We start from the raw sequence: 21,490 nt of genomic DNA, 5'->3' as shown, positions 1-21,490 counted from the left end.
CACCACCCGCTGCTGCACCTCTATATTTTTATGCACTCAGATGTCTGCATGAAAATTATAAGTGCAACAGATTTGTAGGTGTAATCTTGAAATCAAATTATAAGCTTTTCTTAAGTTTTAGTACACATATCTCAGTTAAAAGATTTACTTGGTATCAATATTTTAAATTTTATATCTGTATGATAGAAATCATTCTTTGTGCTAGTTAATCATTATTTCATTAAATGTGTATGCATACATCAGTCAAGGGGAATAAAGCCATAGAGACATAAGTCAAGGGGATCTTTGTCTACTGTGCATGTACACACACACACACACACACACACACACACACGCAAGCAATATAAACAAATTAGGTTGTATAATTAGGTCTATAAGACTTCAGAAAATGGAAAGACCATTTTTGGTTACAAAATCAGTTTAAATCTAAGCTGGCTTTATTTTCAATTTAGTGTTGGACCTTACTAATATGTAAGTCTCAAGTCAGACTTATGGGCATTCTGACAGTTCAGACTTTATTCTTTCAAACAACCATTCTCATTCCTCACCAACGGTGTCTACTTTTGTGCCCTTGATTCCTAGCGTTTTTATTTTTTATCATGTAGAGATTTCCCACTACTTGTCAGATAAACTTCCCCCTTCCTTTTCCAAAACTAAAATGATTTTTCTTCTTGGGGGTTCTTGAAGTTTATGAATTCAGGCACATGTAAAAGCAGGTGACTACATAACTCCTGCCCCTAAATCCCATCTTAAAATCACATTGATAATAGTATGCTTTATTTAAAATACTTAATGCCAGTAACTTTCCAGTGCCTCGGAGGCGCTGCTCCTCCCTGTGAGTCTACCTTCTCTTCTTTCAACCCAGCCCACTCCCAGTCCATCAGACATCTTCCTATGATAGAACATGCCTACAGACTTCTCCTTTATGTTTCCTGCCATCTGGAACAGCTTTTTCTGCTTTATCCACTGTGTTGCTCCAAATCTTAGGGGAATATGTTCTAAAATTGTTTTTCTCCTCTAATCTTTGTAATTGTACTGTTAAACTCATGAAGTGATATTTTAAAAAACCATATAAATACATCCATGAAGATGTGTATTTCTTCTGCAAATTAAGACTTATAAAAAGTATAAACTACTAGGATTACTTAACTTGGAGGAAAAAAGATTGAGTGAATTACTGACATTTAAATATGCAAGGGATTATATGATTGTTAGGGAACAGCTAATGTTTGTTACAGATTAAAAGGAAATGTGCTCTAATTTAAAAAGGTTTCTCTGTGAGATATAAGGGAAAATTGTTAAATAATGTTAAATGACAAAGATATTGTTAAATAATGGGATGGCTCATTAAAGTGAGTTATCCCTATTCTTTCTGTACTAGTCAAACAGTATATCTGCTCATGTACTTCAACTTTGATAAATATTCATGCTTTATGAAGGAAGAAAGATGTGTGTATTGAGGGAGAAAGTCAGACAGGTATGGACAGAAACATACAATATTGGGGAGCAAGCCACAGGGAGGAGTGTGGTTAAACAAGATTCTTTGGTAGTTGTATTCTGTTCTTGGGGCAGATAAGTATTCAAAAAAAGGTATTTTTTGGAGAGGAATGTTTTCTACTTTTCCATTTCTATACTTAATAGGATAAAAGCTTCTGCTATAGAAGAAGCCTAACATCAAAACAAGATTTAATATATACTTTAAAAGTGGAGACTAACCCAATTTCATAAATGTAGAATATTTTTTCCTTATAAATACTACCCTATCTTGTTCCAGAAAGAATTTAAATGGAAGTATTTGATTATTTTATTAGAATAATAGCTTATAAAGATCAGGTCAAAATTTTTGTTAAATGTTTGTTTCATGTGATGCTAAGTGAAAAATGATGAATTTCACAGAAACTTTCACATTTTAAGAAAAATTTATATTTCTCCTAAAGAGACTGTATTATATAAAAACATTGGTTGTTGGCTTTCCAAACTTTTGCAATTTTTTTGTTAACCTTCTTATTTAAAAGGCATGGAGATCTTTTAAAATTGATCTTTTTATTTTTGAAGTCCATGAAAATATTAAAATAAACAAATAGAAAAGGATATAGATGGAATCTGAATTATCCTTATATGTGAAAGAGTTAGCTAAGGAAAGAATTGCAAGGGTTATTGCTTTGGGAACTAAAATACAGAACTTCCAAATAAGATTTTTTTTCTATTTGATATGTACAGACTTTTTGTGTACACATGTACAATAAGTAACTTATTTAACTTTATAGTTAACTGATGATGCCAGAATTCAGAAATGTGGTTTTCTGTTTAAAGAAATTAAATGGTTAAATGGAGTATTTGTTACATTTGAAGGACTTAGTAGAATTCACTTTAACATCCATTGTTAAAAACAAATAGTTTATCTTGCTAAAAAGAAGTTTTACTTTTTAGCAGGTAATTCATATTTTCTTATAACAGACTGATAGTTATTAATTAGTTCAAAGCAGGGTTACAACTATCTTCAAATTAGATATTTGAAAAAGAAACTATAAACATCAAAGGTTAATCAAAATGACAGGAACACAATATTTAGAAAACTTAGAGGGGGAATTTTCCTTAAAATTTTTTGAGGAGCTAAGTACTAGTAGTATACTTAGGAAAAAGCTTCACAGCTTCTAAATGAAAAGAATACATGAGATAATCATGCCAGTTTTCCATGTTTACATAACACTGACAAGATATATATGGAAAACTTGACCCAGAGTAATTTTATATTCCATATTGTAATTTGGTTTGTTTTTCTTCACAAGGATAAAATATCTATTAGTAAAAATCATACTAATACAAATATTTCCTAACCAGAAAATCTCAATTATAAGTTTTAGTTCCTAAAATTTGTTTGTTCAAAGAACATCATGATAATGTAAACTATCACATTTGAAGAATACTTTAAAAGTTAAGATAAGGCAGCATCCGTCACAGAAATAAATACAACTGCAAAGAGGCATATAAAATGTAGATCTTTTCAAGCCTAACCGTCTGGAAGTAGGCTACTTTACCTATAATAGAACAAAATTAAGTGTCTTTAAAGAGGCAAATATTTTCAGTATTTGAAGACAGAATTAAAAAAAATAACAGTTATTCTGATAACTAGGCTGCAATAAGACAAGTCATCGTAACCTTCCATTTTTATTTTAAGATTGAATTACAAACGGCAATTTTACATTTTATTATTCCAAAGGGTGTGGGGCTTTTTTCTTCTCACGTGTGTGATGATTTCTGGATGTTTTAGCATAAGGCATCACACCAGTGCATCACACTTAGATTTGCAGTGCAGCTCAAGGCAGTTGCAGTAAGTATTTCCCACTAGGAATGTGAGGAACTAGGAGGGCACAAGGCTGAAAGAAACAACCTAGAAAACCACAATACAGTTTGCTGGTCCTTTCCTCACAAATAACCTTTTAAAACCAGACCCATAAAATGCAGTTTGTTATTTAAAAATTTAAAGTAGCATCTTTTGTTAAATGGTAACAAAAGAATGACTATCCTAATTTCCTTTAAAATACAATCTTTAAAAAAACTGAACTCTCAAGTCTTTTTGGAAAGTGTTTCAATCATCTGGAGATAAATATCACTTGGTGTCCTTGTTTTCTAACAAATGGCTTTTTCCATTGTTTCCATTAATTTCACCCATATTCGTTTTTTTAAAAAAACAAGGCCCTTATCCTCATCAGCAAAGCACAGATGTATGATTTAGCATATAAAACCAGTAATTACACACTTAATTTACAAAAGATTAATTTTTTCTCTTTTCGTCAGTTTTCAAGAAGTCTTCCCGTGATTAACTGTAAACAGGAATGGTTTACACCTCAAATTAGAAGCCATTAATTAGCATGACGAAGTCAACTGCAAGATACACAGGTTATTTAAATTATTTAATCACTAATCACCTTGGCTAAATTGTAGTATACTCTTTCAATATCCTTCGGTAGGTTATCGATCTGTCATTAAATTACCTCCAGATCAGTTAGAGATAAATATTAGCGTCCTTTCCTTTCCTTCAGGTTTACATTATCCCTTCTTGAAAACACTTAAAAAAAGCTTTAAGGTTCTTTAATCCCAAATCCCTAATTAGCCACCACTGGCCTTTTGTAATAAGGAAAAAGAGTATCTGAAGTACAAATCAGGAGTTCGCTTTGCCTGTTTAACAATAAAAAACATTTAAAAAATGCACGCTTAAGGCAATGGCAGTACTAAAAGAAATATGCAGAGGTGGCTTCAACAAATAACGGGTCTGCAAAACGCAAGTGCCTAACAAAACGCAGCCTAAACCTCTATTGCAATATACAGCACTCCAATAAATTACACAACACTTGCATAGGCTGCAGAAATAACGCAGGACAAGACTTACACAGATGCCAATCCGCAGCATTTATACACATGCACATGGCAAGAGACAGAAACCAAACACTATCATTCAACTCGGGCAGGGTAGCGCGATCCCGAGTTTGCTCAGCGTGAGAGTGCTCTCTGCGTGTGTGTCTGTGTGCGCGCGTGAGAGTGAGACCCATCCTCGGGGCATTTCCCCTCTTTGGGCAGTTTTGCTTCATTTGTTTCCTATTTCTGCTACATAGAAACTAACTTCCATCTCAGCTCCAGCCAGCGCCACTGAATAGAGCCTGTGCTGCGGTTCTGTGTGCGTCAGATCCCTCCGCGGAGCCGTCCCCGGCCCCCTCCCTCCTGCTATCGGCCTCCACAGAGAAAAGCGCCTTCCAGCCAACCGGCAGCTCTGGCTCCGACATCTTCTCCGACTGGAAATAAATAAATAAATCGAACCCCGGCTGGGGACGAGAGGGCGGGGATCGCGCTGTGCCGGGTGCCGGGCGCTGGGGGCGAGGGGTCGGAGGCACTCTTTTAGCGCCGGGGGGCGGGGGCGCGGGCCGAGGACGGGGCCGAGCCCGGGGCCGCGAAGGCGGCGGACTCCTTTCTGCGGCGGAGGGATCTGCGGCGGAGGCGGCTACAGCCGTAGCCGCTGCCTGAGAGTTGTTGTTTCCTCCTCCTCCTCCTCCTCCGCCTCCGCCGCCGTTGCTTGAATGGTGGAGCCGAGGATCGGCTCGTGAACACACAGTGACAGCTATAGGGCAGGCGGCGGCACCGTCCCCGCTTCCCCTCGGCGGCGGGGTGTCCCGTCGGCGGCCCTGAAGTGACCCATAAACATGTCTTGTGAGAGGAAAGGCCTCTCGGAGCTGCGATCGGGTAAGTCGGGGGGCTGCCGGGGCCGCTGGCACCGGGCGATTCCGCCCGCGGTCCCCCGCCCCCCGCCGCCCGGCCGCTCAGCCTGTGTGTCTCCCCGTCTTTCTCTCCCGCGCAGAGCTCTACTTCCTCATCGCCCGGTTCCTGGAAGATGGACCCTGTCAGCAGGCGGCTCAGGTACGGCGGCGCGCCGCGCGGGCCGGGCCGGCGCTCGCCGCTCGCGGGCGTGGGGGAGGGAGGCGGCGGCGGCGGCGGGGCCGCGGCCCGGGGCGCGGGGCTCAGCTCTCCCCGCTTTGTTGTTGCAGGTGCTGATCCGCGAGGTGGCCGAGAAGGAGGTAAGGGCGGCGGCGGCCCGGCTCGTCCCGCCGCTGCGCGGCCGCCCCTGGGCCGCTGCGCCGCCGCCGTCGCCGCCGCCGGGGCGCGGGGCGCGGGGCTCGGGGTCCCCGCCGGGGCGCGGGGCGGGCGGGGGAGGGGAGCGGGCGGGCCGGGGCCGGGGCTGGGCTCACGGGGCGTCCTCTCCCCGCAGCTGCTGCCTCGGCGCACCGACTGGACCGGGAAGGAGCATCCCAGGACCTACCAGAATCTGGTGAGACATTCACGTCGCAGAGCAAAGAAACTTTTCCCTGAGTCGAATAAAAATTGAATTTCCCGCAATTTTTTACAGAGACAAAAACTTGGCCCCAGAACGTGAAAGCTCCAAAGGCCACGGGGAGGGTTGGGAGGCCGGCGCGGGGGATGCGGGAGCCAGTGGCCGGGGGGACCCGTACCCCGGGGCCGCAGGGGCTGCGGACAATTTATTTGTGATATTTTGTTAATGTGCTAGAAATAAAGATACGTCATGAGTGTTGTGCAGTGCAAGGCCGGAGGAGGAGGGGCCGGCGCGCGCGTCCGTGCGGGCGCGGGGGCGCGCGCGAGGCGGCGGCGGCGGGAGCGGCGCGAGGAGGGAGGGCGCGCTCGCTCGCTCGCTGGCTCTGCACGCGCGGCCGGCTCGGCTTTCTCCTGCCCTACACAATAGCTGGTGACTAACTGCTCCGAAGTGGCATTAGCATTTCACAAGCAGGCTATTCAGCCGCTGCGGAACCGTGGCAAGACATTTTCTTCCCTCCTATCTCGTTTCTTTTTGCTATCCTTAAATTCAGATCTAGGTTTTTTGTTGGAAGGATTTAGATATATGATGATGGTTGGCTAGCGGCATATCTTGCCTTTACCAAAACATATTTGCAAAAGTTTAAAGCCTGTAAACAGCCTCATACCAGAAGTTTAACAGGCTTTTTCTAATTTTGCTAATTCTCATGGTATACCCTTTGTTCAATTAAAAATTATTACTGTGAGGCACTAAACAGTTCTGATTTTTATCCACGTATTTACTATGGACTGGAGCTTGGCCAGTATAAGTTTTTCTGTTTATATTGGGGTATATTTTGTTTAATAGCTTTAAAAATACCTTTTTCCTAATTTTGTGGATTTTCAAAGTGAGTATTTAATTTCTAGAAATTGCTTTCCAAAAGTGGACCTATCAATTTAGTATTGAGATTGAAAAAATAAAGTTACTTTAAAGGAGCTATCTATATTTTCTGCAACATTTTCTTCTTAGCTGATACAGGTTGTATAAATATGTGTTGGGCACTTAAAGCAGTCACACCAGGGGTCACCAAGCCTTTAAAATTTATGCAGTACATTGATTTTGTGAGACGTTTTGTAACTGTTTTGAGATAGTTATAATTACTAATGTATCTTCATTAGGGCTACTCTAATGAGGGCTACTCTAATGATTAGGAAGTTTCAGGTAGCTTAGAATGAATGTCTCTTGTGAAGTGGAGGCATGGCATGATGACTTTTGTTTCATTTTTGGATATAGTGTATAAGTCTCTTATGATTTAATATAAGTTGTAACTGCTCACAGCTGTTGAAGTAAGCAACGGTGCTGAGGTTTAATCTAATGGAGACATAACAGTATATTCATTTCCACACTTAAAAGTTTGTTAGTTTTCAAGCAGTGATTTTGGCCACTTTCCCACAGTAGTTGGCTAAAGTGAATGGAGTTTGAAGTAAACTCCAAGATTCACTAACTATAATACTTCAAATTTTTAGGTTTATAAATATTTGACAGAAATCTTTAGTGGACTTACATGTCTTCTTTGGTATTGGAAAAAATTATCACGAAGGTTATGACATTCCATTTTTAAGATGGGACAGGTTTTACAAAACTCATCTTGGCATCTCTTAAAAACCCACAAACCCCAAGTCACTGAGGATTGACTGCTGTGTTTTCTTAACTTGGAGAGTTTTGGTAATGTATATATTTATATTTTTTAAATGAAGCAGCTAATGGTATCTGGCCAAATTATGGGAATGTGTAATCCTTGTAGGAATATCATTTTGGTTTCTGCAAGAAAAACAGGGGTACTGATTTTGATTTAATTTTCTTTGGGGGGAGGTGGGAGATGGGTTTCTTATTGTGAAATATTAGTAAAGTGAATTTATATTCCCAGTCTGTTTCTCATTTAAGATACAGTAAGTATTGTCTTTATCAGCATGTTATTATCAAAATCCACCTATTTTGCATGGAAGGGGTTTTTCTTGCTTGGAGTTTTCACTTTCTTACCAGAACAGTCAATGTTGGCATACTCATGAAACAGTTAAGAATTCTCATTAGAACTTGGAGTTCTTTGACTCTTAGTTCTATTCACTTAGCATATTGCTCACTCTGTATCTACTGGATGTGAGGTACCAATTGGGGTGCTTTCTTATCCCTCAAACCATATATCTAAGTGTGTGAGTGATTTAACTTTATTTCACTTTTTTATGGAGGTTTAGTTAGATCTAAAAACACTTTGGAACACCACATTTCTGAGCACATTATTTTTGTTTAATAGATCTTGAAATTTTACCTCTATGTGAGCACATGCAAAGTCTCTTGTGCAGTATACTGTTAATTTATTCTTATGATTTAAAAAAGTTTTACTTCGTTGTATATCAAATTGAATTTATTTAATGTTGGTTTGAAGATTTGGTGAGTGAAAGTGTGTGTAGTTACATTAGTTTCTGCTCTGCCTGGAAATGATTTGTCACTATGTCAGCTGATAAACTGAGCCAAATTTTTAATGGGAGAATTCTTATGTCAGATTGAAATTTCTAGGAAAATTCACATTATAGTTATTTAAGATGGGGATAATACTTGTACATGTGAGTTTAAAAATAGGCATTGATCAGCATTTGTAGTTAGCCTACAGATAGAATCACGATTGCATTTTGCTCAAGAAGAAAGTGGAGTTTTAAGAACGGTTTTAAAACTTTAGAAGTTAAAAACATAAAATTGATGCATTTATTTCAAGTACGATTGAGAAAGGAAATGTTCATAATCTAAGAGTTATTTCTGCCTTTGATATTGTAAAACATGACTGCAATTATAATCATCTACCTTAGGGTTGAAAACATTTTTTAACAAAATGAATAGAATATGATAGAAATTTAAAAATTGTTTTAGGTACTATGGTATATCTTTAGTCAGATTTTATATTTTTTAAAATTTGAGATTTCTTTAAAGGAAAAGCACATTTTTCAAGCTTTCATCAAAATTTTTATTTTTTAAATAGAGCCAAGCATGGGCAAACTTTTTATAGAATAAGAAAAACACCCAACTTTTTTGGACAAGGGGAAAAGCTTTGTCATTTATTTGTTTATCTTTTGGTTTGAATAGTAGAACTAGTGATTTATTAAGTCTGCTTTGTAGTTGTCACTTAATTAATGATGATTGCATATTTATGAGATCTTGAGGCAGGATTTTCAAGCATTTTTACCAGACTAGGGACTCTTGATTACATTTTTGCTTACAAGGCTTTCTTTTTTTTTTTTAGAACTGCGTTCATGTTTTGCTAATCTGTTCAATTGATGTACTTTTTGCTTTTTAAAATAGTGATATTTGCTTTTCTTTAAATTATTCCACTTTATTAGAAATCTTTCTCAAGTGGAAGGATTGGGAGTCAGGAGATGTGGATTGTGGTCTTAAGCTCTGCAGATGCTTAGCCTGTAGGTAATCTTGGGCAAGTTATGGGACTTCTCTTTGCCTCAGTTGTCTCATTTGAAAAATAAGTAGATTGAAATTTTTCTAATCTGAAAGTATGTGATTTTGAACTAGAAACAGCAATACATTTTCTTTAAGTGCTAAAATTTATTTCATTCTGGGAATTTTAATTTTCCAAAACACAAAAAAGTAGATCTAGCGAAATCATGCAGGTTAGAAAATTGTATAAACACTTTTCATAGTGCCATTCTTTGTAATATCATTTCTCCTTGCAAAGATGAAGATTTTTGAGACACTAACCACATTGTAGAATACCTCTTCATTTCTTTATCATTACTGTGTTTTCCACTATGGCTTGAGTATTAATGCTGGTTTTCATAAATTATTGCTGGTCTCAAATTCAGAAATGAGTAGGAACCATGAATGGGATTTACTTAAGTATATGTCTTAGATTTACATTTATTTAGTGTATGCTGATTAATGTGAAAGTTAAGGTATAAAACCTAGGAGACAACTTTTAGGGGGAAAAATAGATAAACATATTAAATGTTTTTGAAACAGGAGTTCCCATTCATTATTAAAAGTAATGCGGTACTTTTAAGACTTGATCAGTATAATTTTTTTGTGGAGCAAGCATATAATGAAGTAAATGTGTGTAGTAGAGTTACTATTTACTTTTTAAATAGAGTATGAATGAAATAATAAACTTTGGTTGGTAGTCTATAAAATAGGGCCTTAATCTTTTACAATCATTTTAATAATGAATAAAATATGTTAGATGTGACGGGAATAGTTTATGCTGAGAGGCTGAAGGGGCAAAACTTTGATTCATTCTTAATATAAAATTATTCTGTTGGTACTTATATCATTTTAAGTTATTTGAGGCATTTAGAAACATTTTTAAGTGAAATAAATCCCTATTAGATTCTTAATACTCTTCAATAATTGCAAGGTTGCATGGACATAAAGGGGGAGTTGGATTGTCCCCTCCCCACATAGTGGCGTTTTATACAATTGTTATGCGGCAGAATAATATTAAGGGAGTCTATTTCCCATTCTGTAAAATGGGCTAATAATAGCTCCTACTTTGTATGATTTGTGAGTGATAACTGACTGGCATGAATCAAGTACTATGTAAGGTTTTGGGTTTGCTATTATTAGAAGGTAGTGGTAGTAAAGGTTCCAATTAGAACTTTATAATGTTGCATTACAGTTTTCTTTAAGAAAACTTTTTATTTCAGAAACAAATATTCGTAACTTTCTGACATAGCATATGAAGTTATTAAGGATGACTTAAGGATGAAATCATTAAGCCTGAGAAATAAAAAAAAGTTTAGTAAATACCAAAAATAAATCATTTTAAAGGCATTGTGGATAGACCTCTAGAAAAATTTTCGTGCTGATTCCAACTGTGACTTTTTTTGGTGAAACACTGAACATGAAGAAATGTTTGATTGAAATATCCTGGTTGATTAGAGGATATATGAAGCTTTTTTTCTTTAGGTAATGATCAGATGACGTTTAGGAGTATGTGAAGGAAGCTTGGCTGTTGCATGTGCCGCCTCCTATAAAGATGTTTGTGGGATTTAATACCATCCCAATAGTTTGTATTCTTTTTGGAAGTTGTCAGAGAGGAGATGTTTTGTCTTCTGTTTTGTCAATCTTTTAAAGACATACATGTTTAAACAGAATATAATGAAGACTTAAATTACTCCTTAAATTGGCTTTAGGTTAAATAAATCCTGTCAGTGTCAATTTTTTAATTCATTCAGAATTTCTTTATTGGATATACTACAAGGTTTTGTTTTTTTAGAATCGAGAAACTCCTCTCTCACTTACTACAGCCATTCTTTCGTTTCCCAAATTTTGTGTTTATCTACCATGTCACCTCAGAATTCTAACAAATAAGATTGTATCCTGCACAACTTATTCTGGGCAAGTAATACTAAAGTGTTTAATTTCATTCTTACTAGCTGTTTCCTTATGCAAATTTCAGAGTTCTTAGAAAAATATGGCCTTTAGTTAACAAAGAATACTGATTGTATCCATTTAAAATAACTTCATATTTTAATGTGCTTTTAACTGACATTAGGAAAATCAGGTATTATATATGATTATATTGGACAAAAATTTTAGCAGCTAATTATTTTAGGATACTTAAGTTGTTTTTGTAAGTATATCTAAAAGTGATAAAGGCAGTAAGAATCAAATTTAAAATTTTAGAAATTTTAAATATAAGAAGATTTTCAATTTCTATTTTGTGAGAAGCTATGTTGGTGAAATTATGAGTAATTTGTGAATGTTACCAAATTACTTGGGAATTAATATGTTGTTGAGCATATGGAATATGGAGGAGTTGTAAGTATTTTATACTAAATTGGGGAAATGATACTGCTTTTTTTTTCTTTATGGAATTTGAAAAAGCAGGATAGTGTAAACTTTAAAAACAATTGGGCTATTGAACAGTGATATATATATAAATGTGAGAACTTGTGGTCACTACAGAGAAGGCAATCATTAGTCGTGAATCAGGTCCACTGTTAGTTCTTTGCCTTACATTAAGCAGCCTTATTTGAGCTTGGGCATCACAGATAAGGTAAAGGATGGGTGAATGAGTTTTTGATACTAAACAAATTTAGGTGGCAGCATAGTCTGATGCCGCTTCTGCTTAAGTTAAAACTAAATTGTAAGGGGAATGAGAATTATAGTATAAGCCCTAGGCTGTTCATGGCTGTGTGGATGGATGATGGCAGCCTTTTGCAGAGGAAGCACAGAAAGAATTCATGTACAGTTACTGGCTCTCCATATCTGCACGTTTCACATCCCCAAATTCAATCAACTGAGGATTGAAAATATTTCAGGAAAAAAATGAAAAATTATAATACAACAATAAAGAATAGTACAAGTAAAAATACAATATAACTGTTTACATAACATTTACATTGTATTAGGCATTATAAGTAATCTGAAGGTGATTTAAAGTATATGGGAGTATGTGTATAGGTTATATGCAAATACTACACCTTTTTATATACGGGGAAAGCATTATGGATTTTGATTTTGGTATGGAGAGGCACCTGGAACCAATCCCCTGGCAGATACTGAGGGGGATCACTTTATTCTGGACTCTAGCTGTTCTGTTGTCATGGTGGCATGGCCCATTTGGTCTCTGTCTTATTAGTAGAGAACAGGCACATAGCTTGTTTTGGTAGAGGTTATAATATAAATGCAGGAAATATTTACCTTTACTTGTGTCATTTGACTCTGGTTTAGTTTTTGGGTGTAGAAACACTAAATTCTAGGCAACTTGGTGAAACATCCATTGTCTGAAACAACTTTGCTGTCGTTGTATGTGAAGCATTTGTTATTTTGAGTACTGTGTTGGAAACTGAAACATTACTAAAAGTGAAACTAGTTGTTCTCTTAAGATTATTTACATTGGCATTTTAAGAATAAATAAGAGTTTTGTATCTTTAAGACAGTAATTTTTTTTTACCAGATTCATAGATTTGAGTTTCAAATTATCTTGAACAAATACGGTTTTAAAGAGGATTTCTTATTGCACAAATTTTCCTCAGCACATGACTTAATTTAAAAACAAAACTTCAAAATGTGTTATTTTAAGAAGTTAAAATTTGTCATTTTGTTGTATTTTAAATTAATTTTTGTAAAGCATCCCTACTTTGGTTTATGGAAACCTTAGTTCAGAATAGAGTTTTTTAATAGCAAGATATAATTAGATGGTAAATAAAATTTTAGAAGAGTGAGAATTGCATTTTCTTTAAGCGACAACTTTATATTGACAATTGTATTGATAATATGAACTGAATTATCATCTAAATGAGTTCTTAAGTTGACTAAATTCTGAATATAAGACACAGCCTCTCAAGCTTATTTATTCACAATTACTTAAGAGTAAATAGACCAGCAAGATTAATTTTGACTGTAAGGTTCTGTGTTAATTTTCTCATTCTTATCATTGTAAAGAAATCATAGGCATCTAATGGTCCTTCTGAAAATAGTTATCTGGCTTAGAGGATTTGACTTGACTTACATGGGTTCTATGAAGTTTTTAATCATCAAACTTGTATGATAATGGGGGGAAACCTAGAGTTTCTGAGAGGAAACTGTGAATGTAATAAAAATAATGGTAAATTTGGAATCAGGAGACCTGGGTTTGATTACTATTTCTTCTGTTTTCCAAGTGTACACCCTTGGCCAAACAGTATGACCTTTGGACATCAGTTTTCTTTACCTATAAAATAGGTAGAACACTTAAATTTATTTGCTTATGAAAATTAAATACATTTTGAGAACACTTAGCACAAAGTAAGTACTCTGTTTTTCTGTGGAAAGGCTATTGCAGTAAAAAACAAAATCACAAAATGCATACTTTAAATATTATAGATAAAATTTAACTTGCACTTTGTTATAAATGGTAACAGATTTGTAATTATAAGCTTGGAAGTTTTGAGGATTGTAGGAGCTGGGATTTTAATAATAGGCCTTACAGAGTAATTAGCGAATATGGGTATTTTTTCCCCTTAAATTTGTAAGTTTGCTAGAATAGTCATAGAAATAGGAACTATATTTCATTAAGCTGGCCTTTTAGAACTTAAAATTAGAGTACAAAATTGTGAGAAAATAGATATGAGAAGATCTGAAACACTGACTTTTTTAGAACCAGTCTGGTGTTCAAGACATAATGATGATGTAAATAGCCCTAGTCAGACAGATCATACTGGTGCCAAACATTAGGTGCATCTTATTTTCCTAAAGAATTATATGCTAGAGGAAAGAATGGCATTTCTGGGTCACCACAGGTAAATCAAGTAGATAGAATGAATATACTGATCTAACCTGACTTTGTAAAGATCATTAAAAAGATACCCAATGTTTTTTTTTCCCAATTTAGGTCCAGAAAGATTTTTTTCAACATGAAAGTTCAGTATGTAGTATGTAATATAGAGTGTAAACTGACAACCAATTCTATGTCAGGTACAATGCTAAGAACTTAATGTGGTTTAAATAATTTAATAATTAATGACTACTTTCAAAGGTGCTGACTGTTGCAATCCCAGTTGTTCGGATGAGGACACTGAAACTTAGAAAGACTAAGTGTTTTCCCCATTCCTCAGACTTAACAAGTTTAAACCCTGCTCTTTGACTTGAAATCTCTTATTCTGAATTACTATTTCTTTAAAAATTGAGTAGAGGAGTTCTTAATGACCATATGTCTGGTAGAATGCTGCGGTTTCCAGATTTTTTATATTTTCTTACTGCTGATAACACCTTTTTACAATACCTTCCACTGGCTGGAAAGGATGACTATTTGTATGAAGTAGCATAGTAACCAGAAACCTGTTGGTTTAGTCAAAGATGCAGAATAATAAACCACTCAAAGAGCTCAGTTTTTTTCCTTATTCTTTATCAGGGGTTGTTAAACTATGGCTGCAGTAGGTAAATCTTGCGTGAGACCTGTTTTTGTAAGGCCTCCAAAATATGGATGGTTATTTTATTTTTAAAGAGCTACTAAAAAAAATGCCATGCAGATACTATGTAGCCCTCAAAGCCTAAAGTATTTACTGTCTGACTCTATGCAGAAAATGTTTGCTGACCTCTACTATAGACAATGTAACATGACATTTCACAAAAAGGATGGTTTACCAAAGGTTGTTACCATTGGAAGTGATTCTCACTTGAGAATAGGGGTGGAGAAGATAGAATAAGTTTGAAAAAGCTCTGATCTAGCCACTAGAGAAGTGAATCTTACTCAGTAAGGTGGCATCAGAGTTCTCATCCATAAAGGGGGCTCTTTTAATGGGAGGAGATAAAAATGTTTTGTTCATCAAAGAGAGCATGAGTTAAAAAAAAGTTGATCACTACTGATAAATAGGCATTTTTAAAAATTTTTAAAATAGTAATTGTAAATTTTATGGTATTAACCCTTTAGTTTGATCTGTTTATGCCTTCTAATTTTAAATTAAGGGTTTGGAAATGTAATCTTAGAAATATTGAGAAAAGTAACGTTGATCATGTTGATTTCTTGTGGCCATTTGGGGGAGGGTATTTAGGATTGTCACTGTATTATTGCAATTTATTTTCTGTTTCTACCCTTAGATTTTATTTAAAGTGCTCCCTTTTGTCTGTAGAAACTTACCTTTTTGTGCTAGTTTGTTTAGTGAAAGTGAACTATAAAGTGTTTCTCTTTTTTTCTGGCTTGGTTTAATGTCTGTGTTGAAAGTTATTCAAAATTTCTATTTTATAACTTGCTCATATGTTGCACATTGATATATACATATATTTGAGGCAATAGGTAATGTGTGAGGCAGTGTGAATGTAGGCTCTGAAGTTTATTTGACTCTCATTTTGTATCATAATTTCTTTTTAGAATGTCAATAATAATAGTATGTACCTTTTCTGGTTAAAATAATTGAGTTTTTACATGTGAAACTTACCACACTTACAACAGGGCCTTGCATTTTGTGTGCAGCCAATGTGTTAGCTATATTAGTGTTATTAATATTTATCACATTTAGCTTTATAATTTGGGTTTACTTTTTATGTGTTGAGTATCATAAGAATGTGAAAGCAGCTATGGTTATAGAAAGTATTGAATATATTAGAAATTGAGCATGTTGAGTTTTTTCCCCCCAAATAATATTGTACAGCAGATTACTGAGAATCCAAATACAGACATTATGGATAAGAGATTTTATTATGATATCATTTAAAATGTTTCTTTTAATTATTAGTAAAACATTAATTTAAACTAAAAAGCTTAAGTTAATATTAAAGATGGGGTTCTTACTAACTTGAAAATTAAAAATCATATGTATAGCCATAAATGAGCTGTTTTAATTAAAATTTTTTTTGTTTTACATTTTAAATACTGACCATAGTGACGTGGATTAATATTTGTGAAGAGTATAAATATGATTAATATATTTATGGTGAATAGTGTTAAGAAAAAGGCAGTAGAAAAGATTTATTTTTAAAATATTTGTGTACTCTGTGTATGAGAGAGAGATAGCTGAGAGCAAAAAGATGCATGGCCTCTGTTCTTTTGTTGTTTATGGTAAAATAAGGAAGAAATGAATTAAATCATTATACTTTTAAATGTATAGTCAGAAACTGATGCATGAATTAAAAATGAAAAGTCAAAGAAAGTATGCAACCCAGAAGACATACTTAGGCTGAGTAGAGTATAGGAAAACAAGGAAAGTTACATTGGAGGGAAGATCTGAGGCACATAAAACAGCTGTCTGGGCAAGAGAGTGTGGGGAATTGCAGAGAGTATGCCACATGGGAAAAGCCTGACAGGAAAGAGAATGCATAGGTAAAGAACCCGAAATAAGGCCATGTGTCTGAAATGCGGAAAGTGAGAGCTGGGAGTAGGGGCTGAGAATGTGCCAGATGTAGTTAGAAAAATAGGAAGCCACCATACAAGCATTTCCGGGCTTATAGACCATGTTAATGATTTGAATCTTTATCCAAAGGGCAAGGGAAGCCTTTTAAGTAGGTGTGGCCTGATTAGATACATGTTTTGAAAAGAGCATTCTAATTGTAATATATAGTAGATTTGATGAGGTAAAGGGCATGAGTGGATGTGGGAAAGATAGGAGTTTATTGCAAAGGTGATTTGAATTTGGGCTGTTAGTATAGAATAGGTAGATGGATTTAAGGATAGGAAGTAAAAATTAATTGGACTTGGTGACTACTTGGATGTTGAGGATGGAAGGGAGAAATGGGCAGTGTAAAAAATGTGACTCCTTGGTTTCTGACTTTTATGGTTGGATAGGTGGTATTGACATTCACCAAAGTAGGGAACATTTTTAGTGGGGAAGGATCCATGAGTTCAGTTTTGCATACATAAAGTTTAAGAGACTCTGGGACTCTAAAGAGAGGTGTCTTAAGAATGTTTGATATGAAAATGTAAGCTGTGGATAGAAAATTGGGAATCATTGATGTAAGAATTGTCCAAGGACAGAGTATGTAGTGAGAGGAAAAGAGGATCTGGAACTGGGTTCTGGAACCCAGGACCTTAAGAAACTTCACAGTTTTATGGCTAGGTAGAAGAGGATAAGCCTATAAAAGAAAATGAGAAGGAATGGTTAGAGAGGTAGAAGGAAAGCCAAGGAGTGTCACAAAAGTTAAGAGAAGACAGGGTTTGCAAAGGAGGAAGTGTTTAACAGTTAGATTAAAAATTACTGGGACATTAAATAAGGTATAGATTTAAAAATACTTACTGGATTTATCAATAGTTAATGGTGAACTTTTGATAAGAGACACTTTTTGTGAAGTCATGAGTATGGAAGCTAGTTTGGAGTTAATTGAGGAGAGGATGGGATATGAAATGAGACTGACTATGGATCATTCTTTAAAAAACATGCTTCTGGAGAGGAAGAGAAAGTGAAGGTGGTAACTGGGGGATTTGAATGGAGAGGTGTTAGATATAGGAGTCAGGCAGGATTTTTGTTTTTTCCTAAGGTGGAAGCAAAGTGAGCATGTTTGAATATAGGTGTTGATGAGGTAGAAGCTAGTTGAGAGGGAGTTAGTGAATATACTGGAGTGTGGAGGACTAATTTATAGTGTAGGATTTCTATGAATTTGGAGAAATTAGGATTCAAAGCGTAGCTAGAGGGATTTTATGTGGTAGGACAGATGCTAACAATGTTTTGAGTTTTGTGGGAGTGGGGAAGTCAGTAGTTTCTTAATATTCTTAAGTGTTCATTTATCCAACTAATAATATGTTAAGCAATTAATTATAAGTACTGTATTAGTTACTGGGGTAGACAGAGCTAAATAAGGCCTAATCCCATGTTTTCTTGTACAGCACACAGACAATTAAACCAGCAATTTTAGTATAGTGCAGGGGTCTTATGGACCCGTAAAACAGAGCAGATAATGGTAGAGCTTAAATGTGTGTTTCTTTGGGGAAGAGGATCATAGCTATCATTAAATTCCCACTGAGATCTAGGTATCAAAATATATTCAGAATAATTAATATGAATAATCAATATGGTAGGTAAGTACTACAAAGTGCTACGGGGATGAAGGGACCTTTGAGGGGGGAGTATATGGTACTGTGGGAACGCAGTGTTCAAAAAAGAAAGGGCAGAGGTGGTGTGAATAGGTTATGGAAGGCAGTGAGGCATAGACTGAGACCTGAAGGAGAATGAGATGTGGAGGTGGGTGGGTAAAGGAAGATTTCCAGCAGAGGGATCAACTTACATAAAATCTGAAAAGCCAGAGAAAGCACAAAGAGTTTAAGAACTGAAAGTATCTCTTCAACTTGTAAATGCAAGTTGATTTTGAAAAATTGAAATATTCTAAATCATCAAAGAAATCTTTAATCAAAGTAGACATTGATAATATTTTATTAAAAAATAGAATTGTCAAGTAAAGATTTTGAATTTCACTACCTAAAAATGTATTTTGCCAGAGAATGCTAAAACAGAATCATCACAAAGCTGAAGTTAATAAGTACTGAATTTCATTTTGTTAAAGTAAAATTTTTAAAAGGAATTTCTATCAATTAAGAAGCCGCATTATATAGAATAATCATCATACAGAAGTTTAGGAACTGGAGGAGATCTTATAAATATTGTAGACTTTTTCTTTTAAATTTTATTTTTAAATAACTTATTTTGGGGAAGAGTAGAGATATATAAATACAATTTTAAAAACTCATATTTTGGTTATGTTTTCTTCTAATTGGTTTTTCTGTCTGTTTTATTTAGTCAGTCATACTAGTGTTTCCTAAAGTATGCTGTAAGTGATTATAATAGGTATTATCAGGAAAAAAGGGATTCTGTAGCTAAATGAGTTTGGGAATCTGTGGGTTAAACAAAATTAAGTAGATTTATCTCAGAATTTTTCAGAGAATTTAATGTCAGTATGCTTTTTGAGTCTCCAAAGTAGGAATATAATATGTATAATTCATAGTATGTATAGAACCCCTTTTTCTAGAAATATTAATTCTTCCAAGACTTATTGACCACCTACTGTGTATCAGACTTTAATATTTCACTTATCAAAGTGTGACAATATGGCTCCATGCTCTCTTCAGGACACAGGAGTGTATTGATGTTTAGGTTGGTACAAGAGTAATTGCAGTTTCAGACCGTGGTGAATTTTAAATAATTATAACTAGGCTCAAACACATCTTTATTAATCAAAATAGGAACTATTACAATCAACACGTTTTTGCCAACGAGAAATAAGTTTGTTTATTCCTGTAGCGTAAAAATCCATGCTTTGGGATTCAACGAACTCTTGGAAAGCATTTCTGCATCCTACTGGTTGTGGAAGCCTTTTCCCTGCAAGAAGTTGTCAAGATGCTTGAAGAAATGGTAGTCAGTTGGCAACAGGTCAGGTAAATATGGTGCGTGAGGCGAAACTTCGTAGCCCAATTCATTCAACTTTTGAAGCGTTGGTTGTGCCACGTGCATGCAGTTGTGCATTGTCACGGAGAAGAATTGGGCGCTTTCTGTTGGCCAAGGTTGGCTGCAGGTGTTGCAGTTTTCAGTGCATCTCATCAATTTGCTGAGCATACTTCTCTGATGTAATGGTTTCAAGGGATTCAGAAAGCTGTAGGTGGATCAGGCTGGCAGCAGACCACCAAGCAGTGACCATGACTTTTTTTTGGTGTAAGTTTGGCTTTCGGAAGTGCCTTGGAGCTTCTTTTCGGTCCAACCACTGAGCTGGTCTTCGTTGCCGGTTGTTGCATAAGATCCACTTTTTGTCGCATGTCACAATCCGATCGAGAAATGTTTCATTGTTGTATACAAGAAGAGGATGACACTTCAATGATTTTTTTGATTTTCAGTCAGCTCATGAGGCACCCACTTATTGAGCTTTTTCACCTTTCCAAGTTGCTTCAAATGCCGAATGACCATAGAATGGTCAACCTTGAGTTCTTTGACAACTTCTCCTGTAGTTGTAAGGGGATCAGCTTCGATGATGGCTCTCACTTGGTCGTCAACTTCCAGCCACTGTGCTCCTCATCTTCAAGGCTCTCATCTCCTTTGCAAAACTTGAACCACCACTGCACTGTATGTTTGTTAGCAATTCCTGGGCCAAATGCATTGTTGATGTTGCGAGTTGTCTCGCTTCTTTAGGACCTATTTTAAGCTCAAATAAGAAAATGGCTTGAATTTGCTTTTTGCCTAACATCATTTCCATAGTCTAAAATAAATATAAACAGCAAGTAATAAGGCATTAGCAAAAAAACATAAAGCAAGAAATGTACATTAAAATGATGTATAACATAACCACATTTATTCAAGAATGTATTCCAATATCAAATCGCAAATGCCAGCAATGCTAAATTGTTCACCAGTCTAATAAAAAGTTACGTAGATTCTTCATATTGACTTCAGTTTAGAAGGATGAGTATCAGACAACTTTTAAAAAATAACATTCATGGTCTTCTGTATTTAGAGTATTACAGATACTACAAGATGGAATGAAATTATTTAACTCATCATCTCCCCACCCCCCCATCAGTCTTTTCTCAAGGAATTTATGTTAAAATTGCCATTACTTAGTGAACTTGAGTAGAGATTTCCAGACTTCTTGGTCTCAGGACCACTTTACGCTAATAAAAATTATTGAAGTTCCTTTATTGATGTGGGTTATAATTGATATTTACCATATTAGAAACTTAACATTTAATGAAACCTATTAAATAATAATATAATAATTAATTTCATGATAACATAGGTAACATTTTTATAACAATTATTTTCCAAAACAAAACATTTGTGAGGAGAGTTGCATTGTTTTACATTTTTGTGAATCTTTATTTTTTTTTTTTTTTTTTTTTTTTTTTTTTTGAGACAGAGTGTCACTTTGTTGCCCTGGCTAGAGTGAGTGCCGTGGCGTCAGCCTAGCTCACAGCAACCTCAAACTCCTAGGCTTAAGCGATCCTACTGCCTCAGCCTCCCGAGTAGCTGGGACTACAGGCACGCGCCACCATGCCCGGCTAATTTTTTCTATATATATTTTAGTTGTCCATATAATTTCTTTCTATTTTTAGTAGAGACGGGGTCTCACTCTTGCTCAGGCTGGTCTCGAACTCCTGACCTTGAGCGATCCACCCGCCTCGGCCTCCCAGAGTGCTAGGATTACAGGCGTGAGCCACCGCGCCCGGCCCATTTTTGTGAATCTTTAATGGCTGATTTAATAGAAGACAGTTTAGATTTTCATATCTGCTTCTGTATTCGATCT

The 21,490-nt window shown here is 35.9% G+C and overlaps 1 protein-coding gene across 1 annotated transcript in view; it reads left to right on the top strand.

Moving 5' to 3' along the window:
- Positions 1-5,088: 5,088 nt before the first annotated feature.
- Positions 5,089-21,490, top strand: part of PHIP (pleckstrin homology domain interacting protein) — a 123,761-nt gene continuing 107,359 nt past the window's right edge. Inside the window, exons 1-4 of the mRNA XM_069488863.1 lie at positions 5,089-5,235; positions 5,351-5,409; positions 5,538-5,567; positions 5,759-5,818. Of these exons, the coding sequence (XP_069344964.1) occupies positions 5,196-5,235; positions 5,351-5,409; positions 5,538-5,567; positions 5,759-5,818 (189 nt within the window). The 5' untranslated portion in view covers positions 5,089-5,195. The remainder of the gene's footprint in view (positions 5,236-5,350; positions 5,410-5,537; positions 5,568-5,758; positions 5,819-21,490) is intronic.

The sequence above is a fragment of the Eulemur rufifrons genome, chromosome 15, assembly GCF_041146395.1.
Source record: "Eulemur rufifrons isolate Redbay chromosome 15, OSU_ERuf_1, whole genome shotgun sequence".
Taxonomy (NCBI): domain Eukaryota; kingdom Metazoa; phylum Chordata; class Mammalia; order Primates; family Lemuridae; genus Eulemur; species Eulemur rufifrons.
This window is presented reverse-complemented; position numbering and strand designations above follow the sequence as displayed.